Below are 24,360 nucleotides of genomic sequence, written 5' to 3'. Positions count from 1 at the left end.
ATGTCATTCAGTTCTCCGACATAAATCCCCCTCTAAAAAGATGGCACTCTTAATTGCGTACACTGTAAAATGGTACACAACTTAAAGTTGAAAATATTATTCAATTTTCTCACTGAGAACCCCTGAGTATTAAAGAAATAACACTACTGATGGAGTAAGTGGCCTATTATACCCAGTGCATTGCTCAAGAAGTGTCATTCAAGTAGTATTGGTCCCACCTGAAGACACTTTTGGCCCCTGGGTCCCTGCCTCAGGACCCATGGTCCCTGGACCACGGTCAATGATCTAGGGGTATTAAAGACCACCCTCCCTAGATTTTGGCAGGGGTACCTTGGCCCACCCCCTAAATTTTGGCAGGGGTACATAGGACCACCCCTCTTAAATTTTGGAAATTGCCAAATCAAAAAAATTGGTATGGTAGCGTAGGACCATAGTATGTACCTCTATTAGTATTGGGGTCCACCTCGTTTCCTTTTATGGATAAAAAATTGCCAAAAAGTTAAATTTCGGGGTTTTTGACCTAATTTAACCCCTTGGATGAGGTGTTATTACCCTATATTGTTATATGGGCGTATACAGGGGTCCATTCCCTTTCATAAGACATGGGTATATGAATGCACACCTTTAAAATTTGGGAGGGGTACCTTGGCCCACCCCTTCATTTTTGGAAATTGCCCTATTTAAACATTTGGTATTATAGTATAGAACTCTAATATAGATCACTATAAATTTGGATGGTCCACCTCGTTCCCTTTTAGGGATACAAAATTGCCAAAAATATAAACATAAGTAGGGATGCATTCGAGTCGAGTCGAGTCGAGATTTAAGCCTGTCTCGACTCGTCTCGAGAAAGTGTTGTCTCGACTCGTGTCTCGACTCGACAGTCTCTGTCTCGACTCGACTCGAATTCGAGTCGAGACGTCTCGAAATTCGAGTCGAGACAAAATGTACGAGTTAAAATATACGCACATATCAGCCAGACCATCATGACTACCTATATAAAAACGGCGACACGTCTTGGCATACACGCAATGATCCTTGATAGGTCGCTCGAGAGAGCTGGCACCACATGTGCTCACTCAGGTCACCTAATTCCCGTAAATTCCGGGAAGGGGGGCGATGTGCTCTGACGTCACGTTCAATCACATCCCACAAGAGACATCACTCAAATGTCCGGCTCCAATTTCAATGACACTTTTTTTGCTGATAGAAGGCATGTATGCATCATTACTTGTGATGACAAATTTTTGCCATGGTGCATGTTTTCTATTTTTTTTAAATAACTTTTAAGAGTTGTGATGTGGTTATTAGAAATTACTACAGAAGTCCCTTACTACCGTTTGTAAACGGAGCGTTAATGAAGAAAAGTGAAGCAAAACCATGTGGATACATATAAGTCCTGGGGGGAAGTCGTATGGTAGATATGACCTTGATGGCAGCCATCTTGAAATCCACCATTTTGAATTAAGGTCAAGTTTTCAAAATGGGAATAGGGTAATATGATACATAATTTCGGGCTAGAATTTAATTAGTAAAATAATGGTGAGGTTAGTTTTAAGATACACCCATTTGGGGGAAAGTTACAGGCATATTAATTGTTTTTACTTACTGTGTGCGTAAGTCCCTTCTTACTTTCGTCTCAAGACCTGTAAATCGATCGCAACGGCAGAGCCCGGTTTCGCACTAGTGTTTAGAAATCTTTAAACTCACTTGAGGCAATATTTGTGGATTATTGTATTGTATTTTGCCTTTAATTAAATTTGAACCCTCTTCATGATCTTGTGTAAAGTATCACTAAAAGAGAATTTCTGTTTTTATGGAGAACGTAAGCATGGCAATTAAAAAAGGTGAGTAAGGTGCGTATGTATTTATAAGAAAGTCTTTTGTGGTTCCGCCAACCTATTCTTTAGTTGTTTTTTTCAAAATACTCATATCTCATAAATAAAAGAGCTATTATAAAATCTCTTACCACTATTCTTTAATACTTGTAAATTTTATTTATTGTAAAAGCACTGGCGAGATATTTCTTAACGCCCACTAAAATTATGGTGGAGCTCCTTCGTGGCTAACGGTTAGCATACTTGCCTTTGGCGTGGGAAACCTGGGCTTGATTCCCGGTGGGAGTTCATGTGGTTCGGATTCCACGTTAATCAGTAGGTCCACGTCTCACATAGCCTCGCTGCTGAACGGGACGTTAAACTCAGAATCAATTCAACTCAAAATTATGGTTTTGACTTTATTATGATGTCATTAGTTTAAACGCCCAACTGCCCAGTAATTATAAACATTGACTACATTATAAAATTGTAATTTGTGACGACTAAAATATCAGAAATTAAAGATTATTCTTTGGGTTTTGGAACATTTTGAAAAACGTAAAAAACTGGTACTGCACCGATACAACACACCTTTTGGATTTGTCATAACATGTCTTACATAGCTTTGGTTCGATTCTCAACACGGACTGCAACTACCCGTTAAATTGTGCATCCGAAAGGCACTCTTTGTTAAACCTCGCTTATCACCGCTCATCTTAATAATATATATAACTCCACCGCGAAGCAAATGTTGCATTTCTCTCTTTCATCCTAACACAAAACAAAACTAACCACAGCTGTGACACGAAGGAGCAATTTCGAAGAGAAACAAGCTGTGCTTCATAGAGATGTGTACCAAATGATAGAAGTATAAAGTATTGTTTTCTTTCCTGTTTATTGATATCAATTGGTGTTCTTAATGAGTTTACTCATTAGTTTAGAAAGAGTATATATGGAATTTGGACATATGTTGTACGTATTCTCCTGAGAAATTGATGAGACCAGAAAAGTTATAAGGACAGATGGAATAGGTTTAAGCGCATCTACGTGACTTTATCAAATATTTATTCTCCGTAATGGTACCACGCGGAAAACTTGGTATAGGCCATACTTTTATCTTTGCCTCCCTCTGTTAGCTGTTTCGTATCATATATATCGGATGGTTTTGATATTTCTTCTGATCATTAAAACAACAATGGTATCTGTGTGCGTGCAGAAATGCAAAAGCACAAGGTAACTTCCTATTTGTTTTGGAAACAACAAACCCATTTCACGTGTGCGAGAGAAATTGAGCACAGCGAGATCGGGTGTTTACTCACGGTCAGTTCGCAGCAGGAATCCTTGGTAAAAGATTTGGCTATCTCGAAAACACTCGCAAAACCTTACAAATACAAAAGACTGAGCTTCAAAGAAAGTTTAGACACAGATGTTTCAATTTTCTTTTAGAATCTTTCTTCAGCAAAAGAGTCGGTTCATTGTATTCGAAAAAGGGAAGGGAGAAAGGGTAAATTTATATTTTATGTGGGGGGTAACGTTGTAAGTAGTATAAACAATACATACCGCTTCCGACTCTGTACTGAAGCACTTCCTTTAGCGGTATATCACTAGATCTATCCTGACCCTCATCCCACCTCAAGTTGTAAAGTAGAAAGGGACAGAAGTATTCAACATGACTGCGCACTTGAGTTTCAGTTCACAATACGAAAACCAGTGAGAAAGTAAACAGTCTTTTGTAGGATCGTGTTTTACTTCTTGAATTTATTTTTGAACATTTCTGTGAATTCAACAACAGAACGCAGTAGAAATACGGACTAGTTTTTACTCCAACCATTACTTTCGCTCCAACCCAGGGATGCCACATTTATGATTTCGTACTAGATTTAGTGATTTTACATTTGAACTAGTGATCTAGTACGTACTTTGGGTAAATAGGCACATTCTAGTGATTTTATTGCATTTTTTTCTGATGCAAACAAATGAGAAGGAAATGGTTCTTAAAATAAAAGGAAGAAGTATATTGCAGTTCAAAACAAATGTAGAAACCTTAAATTATTTTTTTCTTTTCCCTCTGACTGAATGAATCCCCTGCTGTGTAACGACCTTAGGTAAACAACGGCTATCTTTGGTCCGCTACCTCCTTTTGTTAGCCGACATGAGTTGGGTTACTTTTTTTCTGGAAGAAAGTGAAGAAATAATTATCCAGTACATTTACGTTTTGTCAGGCACACAGGCGCAGTCTGTATTTGTTTCCTAACGAATTTTAGCAACATAACATAAATGAAACATATGTACCAGAAAATAGAGGCAGTACAAACGGAAATTTTCATCTGTGACACATTTGATGAGAAATATAGTTAGATGTCACGTGCAAGCAATCTAAACATGTCCTATCTTGTAATTCTATTCGTATGTTTATGTAGGTGAGACTGAGAAATCAAAAAACAATAATAACTGGTTTTCTTCCAGGGGAAAAATCTAAATGTGAAGGGGTGTTACACTGGGACTTTAATTGCGTCCTTTGTACAAGATTAACAAGTAATAGGAATTTTTTAATTTATTTTAGTTCTTGGGGAGAGGAAGATGGAAGCGAACCCTCGTAAGGACCTCTGCAAGGAAACATGAATACTATCCGCCACTGTTTGTTACATTACTCAATATATATTGAGTTTTAGTCAGAGTTTTCATTCTGCAGGAGAGGGGGGGGGGATAGTAATACCTGACGAACATTTTCTATTCTCAGAGTGTTGCAATGATAGCATTTCCTCCAGTATAACTTCGCCAAGCTAGTTGCATTATATGTAAGGATTAAGTTAGCCTAAAAAGCTTAAATTTCTATGGCTGTTTTACTCTGTACCCATGTTTCTCATTTTCGGTCTACGGGACTCTGTGTCCGGAAATTTTCGATGGCTTCCAAGTCGGAAAATAAGTGTATCAAAGGCATATATATTATATCTATGGTTATATGAGGCATGGATCTACAGTTTAAAGTGGGATACCGGTAACAACTTCATGAGCTTCCACCGTAAATCGAACCAGAGTCTCCCGCGATCAAGGCGTATGTGTTAACCATACAGCAACGAGGAAATTCACATAAGCACACACACATATATATTGTTGAGTTGATTTTGACTTTACCGTCTCTTTCAGCAGCGAGAATATATGAAATGTAGACCTACTGATTAACGTGGGATCCGAACTACATGAGCTCGCGCCGGGAATTGAACCCGAGTCTTCCACGGCAAAGACGCGTACACTAGCCGCGGAGTTCACACACACACACAAAATCAGGGTCCTCACACATCAAGGGTGAGAGCTGTGCCACTGAGTCACAGCGGCCACGGGGCTAGGTCGAGTCAACTTTACGTTCATAGTTTATTAGTACATAAATGTTACGATTATGAAATAGATTTTCCTTAATGAGCTGCATAAAAACAAAAGCTTTCGAAATGCATTAAACAATTAGCTCGATTTGAGTGTGAACTTAAAATTATATCAGAGTGTAAATACGGATACGCACCAAAGCTCGAAAACTTAATACACTATTTCTCCTATATAGTCAGCATGTATCAAGCAATCGTTCAGCTTTCATTTGAGAGGATGGAAATTGAAGGCCCCTGAACAACTATGTTACTAATGTGCGGAATGTATTTATCTTACAGTGAACTGCTTTGATGCCAAGTGGCCTAACTTCAAAATTGAAATTTTCCAGGAGTGAAAGTTGAAGTTCAATATCTCATGAACAATCCATATTTCTTTTATGTTGGGAACCAAAACCATAACTACTGTATGTAGTTCATTGTTTTATAACTTAGTGTTTACAAAAATCCTTTAAAAAAACACCTATTCATAGAAGTGAATGGTACTTATCTGTACTAGTTCTTGGCATCCAAGCAGTCCATTTATTGTAATACTAGCTTAATATACCCATTCTTCGCATTGGGGCTGTATTTGGAAGTCAACACCTGTGGAAGTATCACCATTCATTTCAGTGACCGCGAAAACTATGGATTTGACACTAGTATCAATCAATATGGGCTATTTATACATGTCTCGGTATTCCTCACCCGCTGACACCCCCAGGTCGGTCCCAGTAAACGTCCCCCCCACGACCCCCCTGGTTCGAAATTTAAAAAAACGCTTCGTCTTGATCTGGGGCCTGGACTAAGGTACCCGTGACCAAATTTTGGGAACTCTCGGTCCACTCGTCTGGTCCCCAGGTCGCACACAGACAGACAGACAAACACACAAACAAACTCTTTATTTTATTTATATTAGATAAGATATACTATGTAAAATAGTCTCGTATCATAATATGTGATTTACAACAAATGTTACATTATATATTATCCGTAGCTCGTGATATGCTACAATATATTAAAGCCTCAGAATAGTTGGGCAAGCGAATAATCCAGAAGTTACGTAACCCTATAGCGTTCATGGGAACGAAAACACAATAATTATAACTATGCTAAATTACTATAGACTACCAACTGCTCATTCAGAGAGTTTATGAAGTTCACTTTATCGCAATAGTTTTATACAAACTAGATGTAGACTACGGATAATAGTTTTATACAAACTAGATAATCAATTATTATTATTATTATCATTATATTTGCAGTACAACCAAATACAACGACATTAACTATTAGTTCTAATTAACTGAATTGAGCTGAAAATTAAATCTTAATCTTTAAAGATTAACTATTAATTTTATGCGTTCTGTACCTTTCTGAAGGAATAAAAGCTGGAATTGGTTTCAAGACTGTTTCTGAGTGAATACTTTCTTCAAAATAATATTAAAAATTATAGAAAGATTTTCGAGACATTCGAGTCGAGTCGAGATTTTTAAGAGCCGTCTCGACTCGACTCGTGTCTCGACTCGAAAATTCGAGTCGAGAAATACGTTTGTCTCGACTCGTCTCGAATTTTACAAAGTGTGTCTCGACTCGAATCTCGACTCGAATTCGAGTCGAGTCGAGTCGAGATTCGAGACATGTCTCGACTCGAGCGCATCCCTAAACATAAGCAATACGTTGTACCATGTGTTTTGTTTTTGCCCATTTTATTCCTTTTGATGAGGTCCTATTACCTTATATGGTTATATGGTCATATATAGGTGTCCATTTCCTATCATAAGACATAGGTACATCGGTGCACCCTTTAAAATTTTTGGCAGGGTTACATTGATCCACCCGTTCAATTTTGGAAATTTACCAATTTAAGCATTCGGTATTATAGCACAGGACCTTAATATGTATCATGTAGGGACCCATGCCCCATAGCGTTAGTGCGAATGAGTCAGAGGTAGTTTGGCCCGGAATTGCATCACCTATTGAAAGTTTGCTTTTGCTTACTCAGGGGCCAGGGAATGCATAGGATTATTCAGGACACATATGATCATCTTGATCCACGTGACGAGAGGGGGCGTGTAGGACCTCGTTCCCTTTGATGAGTATAAAAATATCAAAATTCGGAAGTTCTTTTTAACTTATCCTATTATTTTTGATGAGACATTTTCGTTATATAATTGAGTACAATGGTTCACTTTTTAAATTTGGGAGTCATTGTTCCTTTTCATGAGTATTAATGATTGATGTTGGCGCCTTATTACGTTATATTATTAAATGAAGGCGTATTTAAGATCATTCCCCTTAAATTTGATATATACTTCGTGATCCATTTCGTTCCACCTCAGGGATGAAAATGGATACCTTACATATGTTGATTATTATGTTATAGACTTTTGCAATCATCCAAGTTCGATCCTTGGTGTTAGTTTCAGGAAATGCTGAGTTTAACGTTCCCCTCAAGGCTAAGCGAAACTAATGATAAGAAATGGTGAAATGAGAAAACATCATAACCTTACTTGGTTGTAGATTGAAGCAGAGACCTCACACATCAGAGACAAGCGCTGAGCCAACATGCCCCATTCAGTGTGAGCAGTTTTGCGTATGAAAAGAACATGGACAGATTATGTAACATTACACATTTTTACTCGTTGTTACGTATAGAAGTTTGTTATTGTGAAATTTCAGAATCTGCTTTTACGAAGAGTATACATCAGCATTTTTTCTTAGCTGACGGACTTTTAAAGCTCAACTTTACATTTATGTCAAAGACAGTTTCGTAACATATCGATGAGTGTTACAGTTTTCAATCAAGTTTAAGGAAAATGAATCACATTTTAGATGTGTTAATTTGAATGTCGTAAGAAACTAACGAAAGTATATTTTTTGTCAACGATATGATGTCATGATCAGAATCGCGATACTAGATGTCGTAACTATTGATGTATCAGGAGAAAAACGTGAATTACGTCACGATCGATTGTTACATGTTGTTACGGCTCATGATACACGATGAAAGCTGTGTTTTCATTGGTTCTCCGTGATGTCATTTATGAATTTCCTCGTTTCTGATTGGTTGATGATGACGTCACTTTATAGTTGAACACGTTTCTGACCTAAATAAAATTCTAAATTTCATTTTCAAGTCCTATTTCCACGAAGATCGCGAATGAAGGAAAGTGTACATCTAGTGACAGCGTAACTTTAATCCGTTCATTGGATTTGAGGTAAGTTTATTGAGATTCTATCCTTAGACACGTTTATACTCAATATCAATGGAGTGCTTTTAAACCGTATTACGCATGATGATAAAATTGTTATCACTGTTTTACTTTTAGCATGAAATATTAGGCTGTGAGGAAAAATGAATAATCATGAACGAATTAGTTAAAGTACTCCGAATAAACTCTTGTTTACTTGACCGGGGATCGAATTAGGAATCCCACACATTAGAAGTAAGCACAAGAAATGATATATGATTTGTTGATTTTGGTTTAGCGTCCCTTCAGTAGTGGGGCTAGGAATACAGCTTAATGTTGAATCCGAGAGCATACTGGGTGTTGAACCCGGGCCAGAGGTGCGTAACTCTAACCACTTAGCTATGAGGAAGCTCAGTTTCTGAAAATTACCATTAACGTAATTTTAAAATTACAAAATTTTAGTTTTCAAAAAACTACGTACGAATTTGTTCCCCGAAAAAGTTTAACAGTAAGACGTGGGCCTACAGTTTAATGTGAGATCTAATCTCTCGCCGTGAATTGAACCCAAGTCTTCCTTGTTCAAGCGCTTAGCTCGAAGAAGCAAGCGCATGAGATTTTGTTTCCGTTTCATGTTCGTCATACGTTTCAAAGTTCATTGTAAGGGGGAAAAATGCTTACTACAATGATTCTCTCAGTACAGTTAGAAAACAATTTCATTCATTTTTATCACTACAGAATCGTAGGTCAGTTACATGTTGATGTTGGTCCCGAGTTTGATTTTCAGTATGACGACAATAAAATTTTTTAACAGTAGAACTATTTGAGATATGATAATTCTTTTAGGATTGATCGTGTAGTCATTTGATACCGTTAAACGTTCAAGCGAATTCTGATCTGGGAATTCAATTTTAATTCGTGCTTTTTTTCTCTCGTTTTAGATATTTGTTTTCTTTGCCTATTCCTTTTTGTTTTACCTTACCTTTTCTGTTTGAATATGGCTACTTGTGGCTTTACTGTCTTGCGAGAAATCAATAGACATTATCGGCGTTTTAATCTCGAAGGATGAATGCTGGAAATTCGAATCAATACTCCGACCAGTGACACCGATATTGTTGAGTGGGTTCAGACCTCCTTTCAACAGATGTTGGATTACTTATTAGAAAATGTTGACGAATCATCGATGGTTGGATTATCGATTTTATCTCACGATGAGAAGAACAAGCCGTTTTATTTATCTTTTAGGCGTGCAAGTAATCTGACACTGGAAACTTTATGGGCTTCCTTTGATCGCATCCTTCAAAGTAACGATAGTTTTCTCATTAACGAACCGTTCATTGTATATTTTCATCATGTGGATGTACCCCGTGGATATGGATTAGTGCGTCGTCTTTTATCAAACGAGGAGTTACTAAAACGCAAGAATGGCATTATACGTGTGAAAAACACCGACAAGAAATGTTTAGCATATGCGATTGTGATTGCTATTGGACTGAAGAAATATAAGGATACAAATAAAAAAGTTTACGATCAATATCGCAAACAGAGCAAGTGTGTTGTTATTCCAGACGTAATTAAACTTTAGTCCAGATCCTCAGTGAATTTAGATCATGGGGGATCTGTGGAAGAATTGCGACAATTGCAACGCTACTTGACCGATTATAAACTTACTGTATACACCAGCTTTTCCGGAGAAGATATTCTGTATGAAGGACCTGATGGCGAAGACAAGATTCCAATCAATTTAATGTGCATCAATTCTCATTATGATATCATCACGTCATTAACGTCCGTTTTTTCTACTAAGTACTATTGTGTTGCATGCCACGAAAATATGATCATCTTAATAGACACGTCAAGAACTGTTCGGCCATGTGTGAGAAATGTTGTCAGAAACCGCCATGCAGTAAGACCAATACGGAGAAGCAGTGTCCAGAATGCAATCCTGAATTTTATGGTGAAACATGCTATACAAATCATCTGACTGTACCATATCATAAGGGCCAGCCAATATTCAAGATGGTGAAACAGTGTTCCAAATGTTTACGCATTTATTCGTTTGTCCATACAGGAGAAAGAGAACACCATTGTACAGATTATTTTTGTAATGTATGTCGTAAACACGTTTTGTCTACCCACCAATGCTACATGAAGCCTGATACGTCTCAATTAAAACCTGGAGTTCCATCAGTGTTACATGCCAAGAAGGCTATGATTGTCTTCTATGATATCGAAGCCACACAGGATACTTTCTTCGATGAAGACACGTTCATTCATAAGCCCAATTTACTGGTGGCCCAACAAGTATGTTACAACTGTGTTCAAGATGAAGATATACATCATCCGTGTGAAGTTTGTGGACAACGGGAACATATTTTTCAAGATGATCCGATTAATGCCTTTCTTGCGTATTTACGTCAACCAAGACCCAATATCAAACTTATTTTATCTTTCGCACATAATTCTAAGGAGTATGATGGTCATTTTATTCTTAAATTCTTAGTGGAAGAACATAAATTGAAACCTACTTTGATCTTGAACGGAGCAAAAATTTTAAGCATGAAACTGAATCACTTATCGTTTATTGACCCCTTAAATTTCATGCCAATGGCTCTAAGTAAATTATCCAAGGCATTTCATTTACCAGCGACCAAAGGATATTTTCCACACTTTTTAAATACTGCTGCAAATCAAGCGTATGTGGGAAAATTACCGGACATCCATTATTATGGTGCAGATGAAATGAAAGTGGATGTACGAGAGAAATTCATTACATGGTACAACGAGCACCAGAACGATACGTTTATTTTCCAAGAAGAATTGGTGAACTATTGTGTCCAGGAAGTCAACGTACTTCGAATGGCTTTTATATCTTTCATGACCACTTTTGAACAAGAAACCCACGTCAATCCTTTCCTGGAGGCTATTACTTTGGCGAGTGCGTGCAATTTAGTATTTCGACGAAATTTCTTAAAACCCAATACTATTAGCATTCTTCCTGCACGAGGATACCGTCACAGAAACAATCAGTCACGGATTGCTTTGCAGTAGCCTGCCTACATGGAAGAAAAAGAGGAACATCCAATTCTACATGCAGCAAGAGGAAAAGAAGTTTTTTTGCTGGTTTTCATCTGGACGGTTACTACAAAACATTCCGACACTGAAGAGGAACACATGTATGAATTTCAAGGTTGTAGGGTCCACGCTTGTTCTCTCTGTGTCCCTACAGGCCGTGATCCTGTGAAAACTCCGAAGAAAGTATGAACTATCGCTACGAGAGAACACAGCGTAAAATGAAATTATTACGATCCATGGGATATAGAGTACATGAAATGTGGGAATGTGAATTTCGTCAAGTGTTAAAATCCAATCCAGCATTGGCCTCTTCTTTAAGCACACATTCTTATACTAATCTGACACCGTTAAATCCAAGAGACAGCTTCTATGGTGGCCGTGTTAATGCAATTAAATTATATCACGTCGCAAATGAAAATGAAGGCGAAGAAATTAAATTTTTGGATATTGTTTCACTGTATCCATATGTAAATAAATGTGGACGGTATCCAATAGGACACCCAAGAATTTACCTACAGGGAGATCCAAAAATGCCCGCCATTCAAGATGTCAACGGTTTAATCAAGTTAAAGATTTTGCCTAGCAGAAATATCTTTCATCCAGTGCTGCCATTTCGCTCAAATAAGAAGTTGTTGTCTCCACTTTTTGTTGCCTGTGCCACAGCATTAAATCAAGATTCTGAATGTACACATTCCGACAGTGAACGAAATCTAACAGGAACGTGGGTGTCCTATGAAATTCAAAAAGCCATTGAACTTGGGTATCAAGTAATTAAAATTTACAAAATTTGGGATTGCATCATCACCGTATATGATCCAGAAACCAAGACTGGCGAATTATTCAGCGAATACATTAACACATTTTTGAAATCCAAGCTGGAAGCTTCTGGATGGCCGGCCAATTGCGTCACCGAAGAAGAAAAGGAGCTGTATATTCAAATGGTACAACAACGTGAAGGTATAACTTTAGATGCAGAAAATCTAATGACAAATTCAGCACGTCGTAGTCTTGCAAAACTCTGTTTGAATGCCTTCTGGGAACGACTAGCTATAAGAGACAATTTCAGTCAAACGACCATCATTAACGACCCCAAAAAACTATATCAGAAATTAACTGCTCCAGATATACAAGTCAACCAAATTCTACCTGTTAATGATTCGTTGTTATACCTTTATTGGCAATATGAAGATGATGTTCCAGTACAAAATCACAATGCTAATGTTGTCCTTGGAGCATTTACGACGTGTCAAGCCCGTCTGGAACTCTACATATATTTAGAATTGCTGCAAGAAAGAGTACTGTATTTCGTTACAGATTCCGTGATATTCACGCAGCGACCATCAGAGCCCAGAATAGAACCAGAAGTATTTCTTGGTTCAATGTCAAATGAACTGGAATCAATTGGACCAAAAGCATACATTAAAAAATTCGTGTCTGGTGGCCCAAAACAATACGCTTTGGAAATCTACGACCCCGACACGAAATCAACCAGTTATGTATACAAAATTTGTGGATTCACACTCAATTATACAGCAAGCCAAAAGTTAAATTTCATTAGTCTGGAGCAAACGATCGTTAATCAATTCAGTGAAAAAATCTCCATTAGCACGCCACACAAAATTTACAGAACCCACGATCGTCATCTTGTCACAAAACATGAAGAAAAGAAGTACAGTTTCAACTATAAAAAACGCCGATTAATACCGGATACGTACGAAACATTGCCCTATGGATATAAAAAAGCCAAAACAGAATAACAGCCATATTTTCCCCTAATCCCACCAACATCACCTCCCAAAGACGGGCAAAGAGTCAACCGCAACATGAGACATGCTTCAACAATGCACGAGTTCCATTTGATGCCACATCGGAGAAAATTTCAATGACATCACCTTGCAGAAACCAGTGGAGAAAAAGAAAAGGATTTCAGGTACGTCACATTTGCCTTTCTTTTCCCACTTCACTCTCTCTTTATCAGTTAGTTTATGTTCTTGTTAGATGTTAATAATCTGTTTTCTTCTTTTACAGGAAACAAATAAATATTACCACGTATATTCATGTTTTATTTTCTCTTTACAGAATTTGTACCCATCACGGACACGTCTTTCTTTGAAGAAATATAAATGCACACAAACATGGTGAAAAAAAGAAATTCTGTATTTTATTTCACATCCTAAAATCAAATTCTTTTTCTGTACTGCGATTTCAATTTCTTTTTCTGAATCAGTTTACCGGTAAAATAAAATTTCTGAAATCAATGTTTTGCGGAAAAATATAATTTTTGTAACTAAATTTTTGTTTCAGAACTTTTTTCGTGTACGAAATAAAAAGTTTGTGTACAAAATAAAATTCTGTTTTAGAAAATTTTTGTGTACGAAACAAAATTGATTCAGAAAATTTTTTGTGTACAAAATAAAATTGTTTCAGAATTTTTATTGTGTACGAAATAAAAATTGATTCAGAAAATTTTTTGTGTACAAAACAAAATTGTTTCAGAATTTTTTTGTGTACGAAACAAAACTGTTTCAAAAATATTTTTGTGTACAAAACAAAAACTGTTTCAGAATTTTTTTGTGTACAAAACAAAATTATGTTTCAGAAAAATTTGTAGTACGAAACAAAAATCAGCTTTCGTTACGAAACTGCTCCGACTAAATGAATCGATTCATTCTGATAGTGTTGGGAACACTGGAAAATCACGCAACTATTATTGTAGTATCGCTCAGGCACTGAGTTACAGCGAACACAACTAGATTCGAACCAACAATCCTAAACTCATCTCTAAATACATCCAACTAAAGAATAAGGTTATGTTTATACGTTTTAATACCAACGCTTAGCACTCAGTCAGCAAGGTTTCCTTCAAGGTCAAAGTCGTACACGAAGTAAAAAAAATGATAACAGACCCCCTTTTCTATATGGAACATAAACCTAGTGTGAAAACTGCTCGCACCGAAATGTGTAATGTAACATAATATGTTCATGTTCTTTTCATACGCAAAACTGCTCGCACTGAATGGGGCACGGTGGCTCAGCGCTTGTCACTGATGTGTGAGGTCTCTGCTTCAATCCACAACCAAGTAATGTTATGATGTTTTCTCATTTCACCATTTCTTATCATTAGTTTCGCTTAGCCTCGAGGGGAACGTTAAACTCAGCATTTCCTGAAACTAACACCAAGGATCAAACTCGGATGATTGCAAAAGTCTATAACATAATAATCAACATATGTAAGGTATCCATTTTCATCCCTGAGGTGGAACGAAATGGATCACGAAGTATATATCAAATTTATGGGGAATGATCTTAAATACGCCTCCATTTAATAATATAACGTAATAAGGCCCCAACATCAATCATTAATACTCATGAAAAGGAACAATGACTCCCAAATTTAAAAAGTGAACCATTGTACTCAATTATATAACGAAAATGTCTCATCAAAAATAATAGGATAAGTTAAAAAGAACTTCCGAATTTTGATATTTTTCTACTCATCAAAGGGAACGAGGTCCTACACGCCCCCTTCTCCTCACGTGGATCAAGATGATCATATGTGTCCTGAGTAATCCTATGCATTCCCTGGCCCCTGAGTAAGCAAAAGCAAACTTTCAATAGGTGATGCAATTCCGGGCCAAACTACCTCTGACTCATTCCCACTAACGCTATGGGGCATGGATCCCTACATGATACATATTAAGGTCCTGTGCTATAATGCCGAATGCTTAAATTGGTAAATTTCCAAAATTGAAGGGGTGGGTCAATGTACCCCTGCCAAAAATTTTAAAGGGGTGCACCAATGTACCTATGTGTTATGATAGGAAATGGACACCTATATATGACCATATAACCATATAAGGTAATAGGACCTCATCAAAGGGAATAAAATGGGCAAAAACAAAACACATGGTACAACGTATTGCTTATGTTTATATTTTTGGCGATTTTGTATCCCTAAAAGGGAACGAGGTGGACCACCCAAATTTATAGTGATATATATTAGGGTTCTATACTATAATACCAAATGTTTAAATAGGGCAATTTCCAAAAATGAAGGGGTGGGTCAAGGTACCCCTCCCAAATTTTAAAGGTGTGCATTCATATACCCATGTCTTATGAAAGGGAATGGACCCCTGTATACGCCCATATAACAATATAGGGTAATAACTCCTCATCAAAGGGGATAAATTAGATCAAAAAACCCGAAATTTAACTTTTTGGCAGTTTTTTATCCATAAAAGGGAACGAGGTGGACCCCAATACTAATAGAGGTACATACTATGGTCCTAGGCTACCATACCAAATTTTTAGATTTGGCAATTTCCAAAATTTAAGAGGGGTGGTCCTATGTACCCCTGCCAAAATTTAGGGGGTGGGCCAAGGTACCCCTGCCAAAATCTAGAGAGGGTGGTCCTTAATACCCTTAGATCATTGATCCTGGTCCAGGGACCATGAGTCCTGAGGCAGGGACCCAGGGGTCAAAAGTGTCCTTAGGTGGGGCCAATACTACTATTCATTTTCCCATTGAGGTCCCTTGATTCTTGAAAATGAGACTATTGGTAAGATATGTTCTTTTCCATATAATTTTTCTTCTTTTTTTCCATTTGTAATACAACCGTTGTTTGCTCTTCAGTAATAATAATACTGAAGGTTACCTCTTGGTTGACAATAGTTCTATCAAAAGCTTTTTAAAAAGCAGTGACAAAAACCTTTTTTTAAAATTTTTCGATTAGTTTAAATTAAAAATTACTTTTCCTAATTTAAGACCTACCGAAAATCCATATCTTCAACGTTAATGGAGTTGATATCAACAACATAAATGCTGAATTCAACAACTACAGGGTCTCTGTTCTGAGTAGGAGGGCGTATCTCTGAAACGAAACAAAATAATTATCTTTGTGTGTTTTAATTACAAGACTTTTTTTTTTCAGAAATATATTTCTCTTTGTTACTTTTAAAGATTGTATACAACTTTCGAGAAAGAATTAAAGGTTATACACAGTTTCTGAGAAAGGATTAAGGGTTGGATACAGGTTCGGAGAAATAATTAAACAAGACAGCTTTAGAGAAAGAATTAAACTTAAAGATTGGTTATATAGAGCTCTAGAAATAGAACCTTCCTGTGCGCCGGCATTTGTCTAAAACAAAAAATTACAATGAAAGCAGTTTTCATTATTTAGGCAATTTTCATGGCTGACCAGTCAAATGAAAAGACTGTTTGCGACAATGCTGCATGAAGATATACTCTAAGCCTACTCTGGGAGTTGACGTCGTTTCTTCGTGGCTTCTTCACAAATTGCCGTTCTCTTGAGCAGTTTCTATATTTGTCACCTAAATGTTCACTCGCCAAAACTTCACTTAATATAACAATTAACCATCACAACGTAATAATTAATACTGTAAAATTTTAATAACTGCTAAGAAAATATTTGCTATTGGCAACGTTATAACAACTTAGACGATTAAATAAGTCATTGGTTTTACGGAAGATCAACACATGGATTTAAAGTCAAACAAAAGACTGTGAAACATCAAAATGTCTGTTATCATTATCTTTTCTTTAAAAAAATTTAAAAAATACTTACATAGTATTATTTGTCATCACCCTCACAATCTCTGACTTAACCTCAACTTACGTAACCTTATATTATATTTGAAACTCACTCAAATTCAATCTTACGCTTTTCACAACTCCTCAATCTTAAAAATCCTCTATCACATACACTTTCCACTCCTAATAACAAAAGCCGTTGGTTTTTAGAAGTTTAATTCGTAAAAAAAAAAAAAAAAAAAAAAAAACCTTCATCCTTTCCAGTTCTACAGATATGGTTACAAGAAAACCATTTTTCCTACATTTAGTTACAGAGAGTACTATGCACAATATATAAAAGTGGACTATACACACGTTACCACTAACCAAATATATAATTGAGATGTAGAGAACTCTCACAAGGAAGACAAAAAAAAAAAAGGCCAAAAATCTGGCGTATTGTGTGTCAGATGATCCAAATCGCAGTGATCGAACAAATGACATGACAAAAACAATGAACAAAAGGGAGAATCGCCTCCAAAGAAGGCGAAGACAGTTCGATATGCTGTCAAGATCATGGCGTCAATTTTGGGGGATGCGCGTTGAGTATTTTTTTTATTGGTTACCTTCAAAAACGAAAAGCAATCAATGGTGAATATTATCCAAAATTATTGCAGCAAGAAAAAAACGCATTTAGTTAAAAAGAAAGTGTTATTTCTTGAAGACAATCCATCAATTTGCACATCCGTTTTTGCGATGGCCAAAATCGATGACTTAAAGTTTTAATTGCTTCATCACTCACACTATTCCCCAGATTTAGTCTCGTCAAATTATTTTCTCTTTCCAAACTTGAAAAAATGGCTCGATTGTGAAAGATTTGCCAACAATAAAGATGTAGATTCTGTGGTTAATGGCTATTTTGAGAAGCTCAACGATTCTCACTATAAACAGAGTATTTAAGCAATTCAATATAGCTAGGAAAAGTGTATCGAGCTATAAGGAGACTATGTTGAGTAATAAATATATTTTTCCCTATTTTTTTGTGTTTTCTTTATTAGGTCTGTACTTTTGGACTACCCTTGTAGCTTGTAGCGATTAAATTGTAATTTTTGCCAATGTGACTTCTCTCAAACGGAGGCACTGTTCACTGTTTTTATCTTGTTTTTTTCTTTTTCCTTATGAAAGTCATTCACATGGCAATTATATTCATATGTATTTGATTATTCACAACATCCAAATAGCCTTAAAAAAAAAAACTAACTAACCAGTGGCATGACCTTTTTATGGGCCTGAGCCGATCCAACGCCATCTGTTAGCGACAGGCTGCATTACGTTCAGTTGGCGGCGAACATGCGGCCAGCGCACTGCGTCGCCCTGTCTTTAACATGGTCTATTTCTCTTATATGAGTATATTATGTCTGTGACAAAATTAGAGCAAAATGCATATTCCTATATGTAAACAGCTTGGAATTGGAAAGGATCGAGGCTTACTTTTTTCAACTTAATCGCTGAAAATATATATGTTCATGTTTTATTCTCCGTCACTTTAAAATACAGCAAACGTCTGTAAACAAGGGGTCTCCAATAATTTAGTTGGACCCTGTTTGCCTTAGTAGATATTCTGCAGTTTACTAACAAACTGTTTCGTGATACTTTGGCGTTATAGCTGTTCCGGTAAATATTTATCCCAACTAAATCACTGGATGTCCCTCATAAAACTGGTACGCTATAAGAAACAATGCGCACATTTGAAGGATACATAAGCAGCAGATTAACCTAACCGTACGTAACTTACTAGTAATTGTTGTGAGTGTTGAAAGTACCCTCCAGAGACATTGCCACATTCTTGGAGCCATGTGATAATATTTTCAGTAATGCATCTGAATTATTGAAAACGAGATGTTTTGTACCGCATTTGAAATGTTCTCTTTCAATTGATCAATGATCCGAGGATCGTAAGTATAAACCTTGCCTTTCAATGTTCCTTATAAAAAGATTCACAGGATGAATCATCAGGGGATTGAAGAGGCCACGGACCTTTGCTAATAAGCCTACTGTTGCGAAACAGTGCGCTGATGTGCTCCATACTTTGGTTGGAGTGGTCTCACTTATATTGTCGAGTGTCTTAGTGGAAAATATAGGTCACTCTGTACAAGACGCGGAGATTTACGATGCATACCAGTTTTTATGGGACATCTTCTATTAGTGAAATATGTAATATGTCATTTTTCTATTAACATATGGCAAATAAACTTTTGATTTTTCATTATACTCACTACGTGGAACGACAAAATTGTTTTAGCCACATGAGCAGATATAGTTTACTAAATAGTTAATATAAATTAAACTTGCTAATTTAATTTTAAAGCATATACTCACATAGAAGTTTAAAATAACTCACCTTTAACGTAATCCTTTGGTAAAACAACTCGAGGCTTGATTGTGTAATTTTTCAAACATGTTGAACATGAGAAGCTGCAAGAAGAAATAGAACTGTTTGACACAAAAGTAAATACAGTGTTTGATGTAGAATTTATGGTAAGGAGTTCCGTTGTACAGTTTCGCTGTAATGTAGACAACAAAACTGAATGTAACGCTTAGGTGTAATCTTAAACATTTTTCATCCAAGTGGACATTTTCTATTAATTTATTTCATTTATTCGATTTTCTTATTGATTAGATGGTAAACAGCTTCAGTGTCTCGCTCTAAAATGTGTATCTTTGTCCAAATAGATTTCAATTTCTCTTGAGTCTTTTCTTTCGTTTCTTCAACAACATGCTTATTGCACCAGCACTTCATGGCCTTCGATTTACCCTTCCTGCTCGAACGATAGAACGACTGGAAATTGAGTGTTTTTTTTTTGGCTTATGGCAGTAAATTCACTCATAGTGTATGGCCCGCATTACGCGCTTAAAATAACAAAATTATTTTACGCAAGTACAATACGCATGTAAATTCACTTTAATAATTGGTTGTCTTCAGGGAATTACTTAAAGCAAGAAAAATCAAAGCAAAATATGTTTTAATTTGACGGAATATTCTTAACCTGCATCATTTTAAAAATAACTATGAGCATACAGACACTGCAAATACGTAAATCGTGTATACTACTTCAGCAAGATTACTCGCAATATCTTCGAGAGCGGATATTCGTTTTTGTTTATTATGAAATACATACTTTGAGCATCATATAAACATGCAAACGATTCATAAAAATATATTAATTTAACAACTGTTATTCTGTTCGACGATGCCAACATAACTGTTTTGTCTTTTCCTGCAAGAGAACTCGGTCACTGATTGGCTACTTAACGCTGTTGAATAGGATTGTCGAGAACAGGATCGAAACAAAATCTCTTGAACGAAACTATTGTATTCAACACTAATATGACGTCTGTACGTCATTTACATCAAAAGGTCTTGAGTGGTCTTAAACAAGAGTCTCGTTCAAGCTTTTTTTGGCCGTGTACAAACTGTTTAATAAATAAGAAGTCTCGCTACGAAGAATTTTTATATACCGGTGTGTATATATATTGTAATGTACCACGTGCTGGTGTTTATAAATAATGTTACCTACTCCTGTTTGTAAACATCAACCACAAGTATTTACGTTGGAGAACTACACCTCACGTGGGATTATTACAAGAAGCAGACCATGGACCACCAGCACCACAGCAGCAACGCCACCACTGCCAGGAGCACGTATATATTAGAGAGCATCCAGCGGATAGGTATCAGTTGTCAATTGGTCTCTCCTCCTCTTGCGTGCTTGGAGCACTAGGATAAACCCAGCCTAAAAGCCTCTGGTCTGCTACTGGACTCTTGGCTTCCCTTCTACCTGGCTTAGCCTCCTTCGGGGCTCTGTCGGAATCCCAACCTCAGTTGCTTAGCTTGCTTCGGAGCTCTGTGACTTTTAACCCCCAACATTGCTTCCTGGAGCATTGGAGTTTCGTACGCCACTCTACCTATGTTACCCAGAGCTCTGTAGAGATCCTGTCCTTGGCCGTACGGTCTTGGGCTACCTAAGTTCTGCCTCGCAATAGAAAGAATTGTATTGAAGTATTTCTGTAAATACTGTTGTTATTGGAGGATTTTTATAATAAACTGGCAGTGGGAGTCGATCTCGGACTCTGATTTACTCAACTTAGCTCTACCTATTACCTGCAACAGCAGAACTTTTATAATATATTTTCATTTTGTTCTTAAGCATATTTTAGCTACCTTGTAAAAGTCCTTGAATTCGTACACTGCCCTTGGAACTTTAATATTTACAACATTTTTACTTTTTTAGACAGACCGATTTTGTGTTCGTGTGTTCTGACACATATACTCCGTAAAAAAAAAAATGATCTTATGAAATGACATATGAAATGTTGACATGAAAAGATTGTCATGGATTTTCTTCGTATAAAACTTCACCAATACGTTTGCCTTGTTCATAATTGCTGTAAACATTATGAAAGAGAATAAATTATTAATGCATATACACGGTGTACATAATCAATGAGTGATAAATACCCAACAGAAAATAAATGGAGAATCAATAGCAATGTGAACTTCGGAATTTCTTTGAAATTCTCGTATATATTATATTGTACATACCTCTTTATTACTTTGGCATTTGAAAGACGAATTACTGAAAATACCCGTGTAAGCAAACATTTTCGATCATTGCAGGTGTTTAAATATCCCTAACGTTTACAAGACCGGATATATGTAAAAATGAAGTATTATTCATTTTAACATGGATAAAAGAAGAAGAGCAAATAGCCCGTGAATGCAAGCTAATTAACTAGATTTTGATATTGTCATGATTATATCCAAGGTTTTTCATTGGTCAACATGCACATGCTGTGTTGCTCTTTAGATCGTTAAACTCATTTTTTTTTAACGTTCTTCTTACGAAGATGTTTCTTCAATACACAGATTATGATACAAATGGCCTATGTCATTACACTAATGTATTACAAAATTTTGATATTTTAATTAAGTATTTATGAGTGATGTACGCAGAATTTTATCAAAGGTGTTCAATCATTAAATCTCATATTCGTTCAGGGCACGCGTGATTAATATATTTGTTTGGCCTACATATTTCTAATCTTAGGAGATTTCGAAAAATATCATCTTATTATAACAACTGGAATCCCTACCCGTTTTCGGAGTGGTAGAGCGTTCACCTCTGGTGTATGGGGTCCTTGGTTCCATCCTAGCTCGCGCCAAGTGAGCTTTGTGTTGGACAAATACCGTCTGCTTGGGATTTCTCAGCGTGTCCTGTTTCCTTCCATTTTCTTCATTCCACCATTTCCTTAATTTCGTATCATCACCGTCTCCTTTAACCTAGTCGGCATAAGCGTGGGACGTAAAACTTAAAGATGTCATTTGATTTTTCCCCTACCCTTTTTCTTCCTGTCCTTTTCCTCCCTCTAAGAGAAATATCAAAAACCGCTGAAACATGTATTTAATTAACATGTCTCTACTCTTAAGGGATTTCAAAATATGACTATGTTATTACCCTTTTTCTTCCCTTCTAAGGAAAATATCAAAAACATGTTGAAACACGTCTTTTAATTATTTTAAGTTATAAGCCTAAATACCAATTTTTATACTTCTAACCTTAAAATGTTTAGAGATATAGCCATCCTATTATAGCAATTGTATCCCCACTCGTTTTCACTCTAATCTTTTTCTTCCCTTCTAAGGAAAATATCAAGAAACGCTGAAACACTTCATTAATTGAATCACTTTCTGTTAAAAGGACGTATGTGTAATAAAAAATGTCCGGAAATGACAAAAACTATTTTGTAACGAGACGGTTTGGTTTATGAAAAAAGAAAAATGCCTTATAATACGTTTCAAGAAACACACGTCCTTTTATCACAGATTGTTACATCTTCCTCCAACACATTCATTTCTCTTAAAAAGTTAAAATTGTGAAAAATGTAACATACGCACTTTTAATAGAAATCGATTCAATTTTCCTAAATGAAAAATCTAAATACCACATTTAATGTCTTTAACCGTAACGAATTTCGAGATGTAGTTATCTAATTATAACAATTGTAACGCTACCCTTTTTTCTTCCCTATTAGGTCATATATATATATGAACACTGAAAGACGTGTCTAATTATTTTAAATGAAGTCTTCGTCTCTAACATTCAGACTTTCCGAGACGCATGAATAATTCAAGATAATAATTCACACTCTTTCCCCACCCAAAGAAAAGAAAAATAAAAAAGGAAATAAAAATAAAATTTTACTAACCAAAAAGATGCCATCTCTTTGTTGTTCTTATATCTCTACTTGGTCTGTAGTTTGATTAGGATTAGGATAGGAATTAGATTTCAGAGCTTTTGACATCTATTGGCCATCTTAGCCGTCATATATGAGGGATGATGTCCCTTGGTGAGGGGTAAAAGTGCGGGGGAACGCGCAGGGACGTCGTACCCTTACTTCCCGAAAATATCTGTGGCGTTAACCACTTTATAAAAGAAAATACAATGGGTAAAGATAGGCACGGGGATGGTGTGACGTCATGCGTCCCCCTACCTTTTCAGATCCACTTTTACCCCTGCTCTTGGTAAACACTCCGAGGAAAGGAAAGGAAGTAGCTGGGACCTATACAGGATGTTTCAAAACAACACTGACAACGTTTGGGAGATTACTTCTGACACCAAAATAAGACCAAAAGTATGACCAACCTGGGTGCACAAATACTTCTTTTCGGAGTTATAGGTTGTCGAAAACATGAAAAAATGAACATTTAAAGATCCACAGCTTCAAAACCAGTACTTACCATGTGATTTATTTCTAGCACTTACCATGTGATTTATTTCTAGGCCTTACCGTGTGAATATGGCAAGGGCAAGAGAAAGCCAAATTCGACGTCTCATTCCGCGAGGCTCTCCACATCCTGCATCACGCTGATTTCTCACGGCCTGCAGGCTGCAAAACACAACAAAGCTACTAAGAAATCACTGCTAGAGGCTATAAAGTCCTTATACAAAATACTGAAGACTCTTTATATATATGAACTACGAAGATGTTTTTATCCAAAAGAATTGGAAATTTAATCTATACGGGAAGTAACTGCTTAGCTAACTTAAGTTTTTCATTATAGTAAAATTAATTAAATTGATTATTAATTCTATGACTAATCTTTTACTTATAGTAGTTATTAGTTTCCAAGCGTACATTGAAAATAATTTCCACCATTATTCAATTATTTTCAATGTATATACATTCAGACAGAAATGCTCTGAGCATTCTTCACAGAAAAACTCGCTCCTGTGAGATTTTGGACGGCAAGTTTTGCCTAGGCAAGATATTATTTATGTGAGATTTTTGCCAGATGAGATTATGGTTTGCCAGGTTCTGGTTGCAAGGTT

The 24,360-nt window shown here is 36.4% G+C and overlaps 1 protein-coding gene across 1 annotated transcript in view; it reads right to left on the bottom strand.

The window, feature by feature from the left end:
* alka (glycine receptor subunit alpha alkaliphile) overlaps positions 1 to 23,909 on the bottom strand; it is a 100,482-nt gene extending 76,573 nt beyond the window's left edge. The window contains exons 1-3 of the mRNA XM_081738885.1: positions 23,819 to 23,909; positions 19,371 to 19,444; positions 16,211 to 16,310 (exon numbers count right to left, since the gene is read on the bottom strand). Coding sequence (XP_081595011.1) covers positions 16,211 to 16,310; positions 19,371 to 19,444; positions 23,819 to 23,865 — 221 coding nt within the window. The 5' untranslated portion in view covers positions 23,866 to 23,909. The remainder of the gene's footprint in view (positions 1 to 16,210; positions 16,311 to 19,370; positions 19,445 to 23,818) is intronic.
* Positions 23,910 to 24,360: the final 451 nt, after the last annotated feature.

This window comes from Thermobia domestica, chromosome 14 (assembly GCF_964235325.1).
Source record: "Thermobia domestica chromosome 14, izTheDome1.hap1.1, whole genome shotgun sequence".
Lineage (NCBI taxonomy): Eukaryota > Metazoa > Arthropoda > Insecta > Zygentoma > Lepismatidae > Thermobia > Thermobia domestica.
The sequence above is the reverse complement of the archived record's forward strand: the minus strand, read 5'-3'. Positions and strand labels throughout refer to the sequence as shown.